This window comes from Pseudomassariella vexata, assembly GCF_002105095.1.
Source record: "Pseudomassariella vexata strain CBS 129021 chromosome Unknown BCR38scaffold_8, whole genome shotgun sequence".
Taxonomy (NCBI): domain Eukaryota; kingdom Fungi; phylum Ascomycota; class Sordariomycetes; order Amphisphaeriales; family Pseudomassariaceae; genus Pseudomassariella; species Pseudomassariella vexata.
Window position 1 is genome coordinate 2354353 of NW_024467963.1, and position 6000 is coordinate 2360352.

The window sequence follows — 6000 nt, forward strand, 5'->3', positions numbered from 1 at the left end:
AATTTCATTTAAGTATGCGGAGATCTGTCTGGGATGAGGATGGGAATAGCTGACATCAAAACCGTTGACCAGATATAGCCTGCTTTGTTGACTGTCGTTCTGGACAGTTAGGATGTCATTGCCAATCACTGCCGGAGTGGCCAATGTCGGGGAAAAGGCTAAGAGGTTGTTGCCAACTACAGGAGCCTCAAGAGAATGTTGTCAAGGTCCAAAGGCTCCAAGGACAAAATTTGAGGGTGAGGGTCGACGGTGAGGATTGAGGTGTTGAGAGAATCTTCCTGAGGTTGAGAAGAGGCAAGTTAGTAAAAAAAAAGAACAAGGTGAAAATTCTTTTGCTTGGACTGAGATCTGGTGCGCACAAAGTCCCCCAAGCTAAGTATACGGGAAGCTACAGCCAGACAGACCTACAACTTCTTTGGAAGGTGCTCTGTCAGGCAATTGAGTGGAAACCCGCTCACCAGGGACTGGGACAAGGCACCAAAGCATAAGCATAAATATTACCTGGCATATACCTCCAAATAGATAAAAAATGACAAATTTATTTGCATCAACATACTTTAGAAAGTCCCTCATCATTCACAGATAGAACTCTTAACAAGACAAAAAGGGAAGCGTGGTTGCTGACCGAACTCGTGATTCACTCAACTGTGACTGGGAAGGCACAATGCCAATATAGCCCCACCGACACATCAAACTGGAACAACAAAGCCCCACGAAATACAGTCAAATGACCAAGACGTGAGGAATATTGGACGAAAGCTTTGTTCAAGAGCTTCTCATGTTGACCTGCCTTGGAGTCAAGAGAGTGTGATATATGGAAATGAGGACGTTTAATGACTTAGTAGCTCTACTGATTGAGGTATCATTACATGGTCAGGACACAAATTCCCTAGTTGTTCCAATCAGGCCTCCCATACCTGTAAGTGGAAGGAACTATCTGTATCAGAAGCATCGTGAAATCATTGGATGCTTCTATCTTTGGTCAAGCAGCTCACTCATACGAGTCTAGTTTCAAACAACGCAGGAACCACAACAATTCCTAGCGGCTGGGACTCCGGCCATCGCAGCTTTATATGACTGTTGCTTACTTAATCGGAACCTTGAGAGCTTTGGCCTGTTTTAATCGTGACAAGAACAGCTGCTAAAGTTACGACACAATCTACCTTGAGCATACATCTTTACTGGGACCTCTACAACAGAGTCTGTTCTTAAAATCTCGACGGTTCATTTCTCCAATTCATAAATGGTTCTGAATGAAGACGGTGTTTCTGGTTGCCATCAAAAATGGAAAGATTATTTGAAGTCATCAGGAATTCAACATGCCAAGCTGCCCTTATCTAGTGTCACAATTCTCTATGGATGCAAATACAAGCAGGAGCTTGCGGATTGAGGGGCGTACAAATGGCTAAAAAGCTTGGATAAAGTGGTTGAGTCTTCAGGTGTTGAGTGTATTGATTTCATGCCATTGCCAGGAGGCAGAACAGACACAAAAGGTCCCGTGATCACCTGTTTGGTGAAAACCAAGTTTCACATGGGGGAATAATCATGGTAACTGCTCCTAAAAAGGCTGAACAAATGTACATCTTGTTATAGGTGTTAGTCCAGCCATTAGGGCACGGTTTGACATACGGGAGTACTAGTAGAGGTACCGGGGGCTTCGAGCCTACGGCGTATTTAATAATAATAATAATGTTATAGGTGTCTGGGGCAGGCTACAGGGGTGGTTTCAGACATTCCAGGCCAAACCAGCATCAGCATATAAATAAAAGCTGGGTTGCAGCATATTTGGATGGAACCTAATACTGTCGGATCTAGGCTTAGTTACTCTCTTAGCTACTTACATGAATATCGATATGCAAGATCGAACCAGCTGGTCAACTACGACTAATTGTAGTGTATTGAAGTTTCTTTGATCTAAGAGTTCATCAGGATTGTGGTACCAACATTGGGATACTGACCATCAAGCTCAAGACTATTATGGTTGGCTATTAGCCACTCGCCATGCAGGTCAGCCTCTATTTCTGGAGTGACAACCTCAGCATCAACACACCAATCTATCTCTACCAGGATGACTGCACATTGCCGGCGGGATTATTGTTTGTTCAGCGATTACAGCAACATTGAATTGCCATTCAGGTAAGTCTCTGTGATGATGGGGCTTGTTACGGAGAAGTATATGAGGTAATTGCAAACATGTTTACCATAGGGCTCATCCCAACAATACTCTATGCTATTGAGGTTTTGGTTGTCAAGAGGTGCCTGTTGATGGATGATGCAACGCTCAACGATGGGAATCGAATTCCCCAAGAAAGCCTGTCTACCATCGAAAACTAAAATTTTCATACGCTCGCAATAACTGTGATGGGTAAGTCTTGCCCCTCAAGCTCCCAGAACAGCATACAACCAGCGATGTTCCTGACCACTTGGGTACATAACAATTCCGAGTGTCTTTAAGCACCTCATGCCTTTGCGTCCACTGGCTATTAGCGTGCAGTTTTCAACAAGGGTTGAGTGGGGGCCGAAGAACCAAGCACGGAGCTGACACTGCAGTGACATCCATGGATGCAGAAGAGCTCTTCGTTGCATCGAATTCTTGACCCCAAGGGTTCAAACATGCCAGGCTCTGTGAGACCTGGAGAATTAATAGGAACAGTTTGATGTCATGTCATTTGACGTGGAGGTATGGCGTTCCGTTTTTGGTTCTAACAACAGTTGAGTGGACAGTTGAGTAAAATCCTGTGCCAAATAATAAGGTTCTGAGGCAACTTCCACAATACATGACTACGACTCTACCAGTTTGAGGCGGCATCAACGTGGATGCGAACGCACGGGCCGCTGGAACGAACCAAGCATGACAGGATGACCGTGCAGCCCCCTGTTTACCTGTAGTGGGTCTATATGGGGTTGCAGTGTGGAGGCACTTGCAACTCAAACATCCAACATCAGCCTTGCAGGACATCTTGAAACGTACTTCACTAATCTTGGTACTTGCTTCTACCTCATACAATACTTGTCCATGTTCGACTGGCGATTGATACGATGATTCATTGCTGAAAAGTCTGCGCAAACTTCGTTAGCCAGCTATCCAAGCTGTCCAGACCGTCCCCGATTTCCTGTCCATCTCATAAGGCTTGAGCTTCTCCGACTCGACCCAACCCACGGAGCAAAGATGGCACCACGAAGGGCGCAAAACTACGATGACTACGGCTCTGCGGTTCAGCAAATTATTCTGTCCGGATCCGACGCTGACTTTCTCGATCATTTGATCCCAGTTCTCAAAGATGCCACGGCCACCAAGCGGGCTACCATGCTCACACAGAACCTGTCCCAATACGCAGAAGATCGAGAGGTCGAGATCGAGAGGATAGGATTGACGAAACATGAGGAATTTCTGGGATCAGTCAATCAACTTCAACATGTCAGGGAAGGGACGGTTGCTTTGACGACCGAGATCTTGAAGCTCAATCAATCCATACAGGCCAGCACCGAGAAGCTCGCAGAGCAGAAGCAGGCACTAGTGAACACGAGAGCCGTTCGCGAAAACATATCAGACGTCTCGGATGCCCTGAAGGAGTCGCTCAAGATATTGCATGCAGTGAACAATGCCCACGAGCTGATCCGGAGGAAGAAGTATTACGGCGCCTTAAAGTCGCTGGACGACATGCAGAACGAGTTCCTGATTCCGACGTTACAGAACAAGTATGCGACTCAGCATAAACTGGCCGACCTCATCCAGAAGTCAATACCCTCGTCGCAGAAGACCATCTCCGAGGCAGTCATGTCAGATCTTAATACCTGGCTCTTCCGGATTAGAGAGACGTCTCAATTTCTAGGCGAAGTTGCCTTTTACCACACCGAAATGCGCCGGGCAAAACAAAGAGAGCGGGTTGAGAAGGACGAATTTCTGAATCATTTCAAGCTCAACTCGGCAATTGAACTAGTCTTTGACGAGAAGGAAGAGTTTGATGTGCTTGACAACGAAGAGGTCCAGGTAGACTTCACACCACTTTTCGAAGCGCTACATATCCATGATGCCCTCGGACAAACTGAAAAGTTCCGTAATGATTATGCTGCCACCCGAAGACAACAAAAGGAGCTCCTGATTCCGACCATGGTCAGCCTCACGACTGACGATGATACATCCTTGAGTAGTCTTCTCGAAGGTATCGCTGGGTTTGCCATAATCGAGAAAGCCACAATGAGGAGGGCCCCCCAGCTCCGTTCTTCTGTTGACGTGAGCCTATTCTATGAAAATGCGACCTCGATCCTTGAGCAAGCTAACTGACAACCGCAGGTTGAGGAATTGTGGGACTCCATGTGCTCTGCTGCTATCTCTTTGACAACCAAGGCCCTAGGCGAAGTCAGCAATGCTGAAATATTGCTGAAAATAAAAGGGGTGATTGCACTGTTCATCCAGACTATGGAGGTGAGAATGGTGAAACCATCTAGGCAAAGCATCTTCTAACATTCAATAGGGATGGGGATACTCAGTTTCAAGACTCGACGAGTTCTTGGTCGAATTGTTTGATAAATACGCTGAGCTTCTCAAGCGAAGATTCAGCGAAGATTTCCAGGAGATAGTCTCGACTGACGATTACATGCCCATGGCCATCAACTCCAAGGAAGAGTACGAGAAGGTGGTCAACGTCAGTTGGTTCTCACAGGACATGGACATCAACGAGCTCAAGTTCCCTTGCGTGCTGCCGTTCTCCCAGATGTATCCACTATGTTGCATCGACATCCGCAACTTCCTCAACCAGTTTTACTTCTTTTCTGATGACCACTTTCAACATCCGACCAAGATTGACGAGACTCTGCGGAAAGTATGGTTTTCGGCCAAGTTTATGGGGGAAATTGCTAACTCCCGTTCCAGTCCCTCGACGAACTGTTGACAGAGAAAGTCTGCAAATCTCTGGTCGAAAGATTGAGCTCCCAGTATCTGGGTCAAATAGTACAGATCCTGATCAATCTGGAACACTTCGAGACGGCATGCCAAGAACTCGAACAACTGCTGATCCGCGCACGTTCATCTTCCTCTGCAGGCGGGCTTCTGACCCTCGCAGCCACCGAACAATTCCGGGAGAACAAGAAAACAGCTGAAAAGCGCATCTTCGAGCTAGTCAACTCCAAGATTGACGACCTAGTCGAGACGGCCGAGTACGACTGGACGGCCTACAACACGCCCTCTGAGCCAAGCAACTACATGCAGACCCTCACCCGCTACCTCTCTAACATCATGAACTCGACGCTGCTGGGCCTGCCCCGCGAGATCAAAGAGCTCATATACTTCGACGCGCTATCCCATGCCGCCAACAAAGTGCTCGCCCTGCCTCTGTCCAATGACGTCAAGAAGATCAACCCAAATGGCGTTTCGGCCTTAGCCAAAGATGTGCAGCACTTAACGGACTTTGTCGACGGGCTCGAGAATGGATTCATGCTCAGAAGCAATCTGGATGAGCTGGAGCAAACGATACAGCTTTTGCAGAGCGAAAATACGGACGAGTTCTTCGATATTTCGACCAGGAACAAGAAGTATGGCCGGGTGCATGCTATGAATGGGCCCATCCTCTTGGAAAAGTACGTTACCCTATAAATTGGCCTATGGATCCCGGATCCCAATAACTAATGTTGTAAACAGACTCACGCAACAAATCTCTGGCCCTGGTGTGGCAGCCCAACGCTTTGCCAATTTCTCATCAGGTCTGCGCTTCGGTACCAAATGATTAGCAGACACACTTTCTGGTTACCCATTTGGAACAAAAACATTACGGTCTACAGTGTTTCTCAGCTTGAGATGCACAGGTGTACGATTGCATTTAATTTTTTACTCGGAAACCTAATAATGTCCTCGGCCAAGGGGCAACAACGAAAACAACATACAGGCTGTGCTATGGTGTATTTACGCCGACCTGGCAAGTATGTGGAAACCCTGAACCTGCCTACAACACCAAACCCTCGCAAGAAAACGACAATGAAAAGTTGCCACGTCCCGAAAAGGCC

The 6000-nt window shown here is 47.0% G+C and overlaps 1 protein-coding gene across 1 annotated transcript; it reads left to right on the forward strand.

Annotated features, from left to right (window-relative positions):
- Positions 1–3169: 3169 nt before the first annotated feature.
- BCR38DRAFT_345353 (exocyst complex subunit Sec15-like-domain-containing protein) lies at positions 3170–5593 on the forward strand (the record flags this gene model as incomplete). The annotated part of the gene is made up of 4 exons (XM_040856177.1): positions 3170–4234; positions 4295–4426; positions 4476–4823; positions 4874–5593. 4 exons carry the CDS (start codon positions 3170–3172, stop codon positions 5591–5593), a joined length of 2265 nt encoding a protein of 754 aa, XP_040715248.1.
- Between the last annotated feature and the right edge of the window lie 407 nt (positions 5594–6000).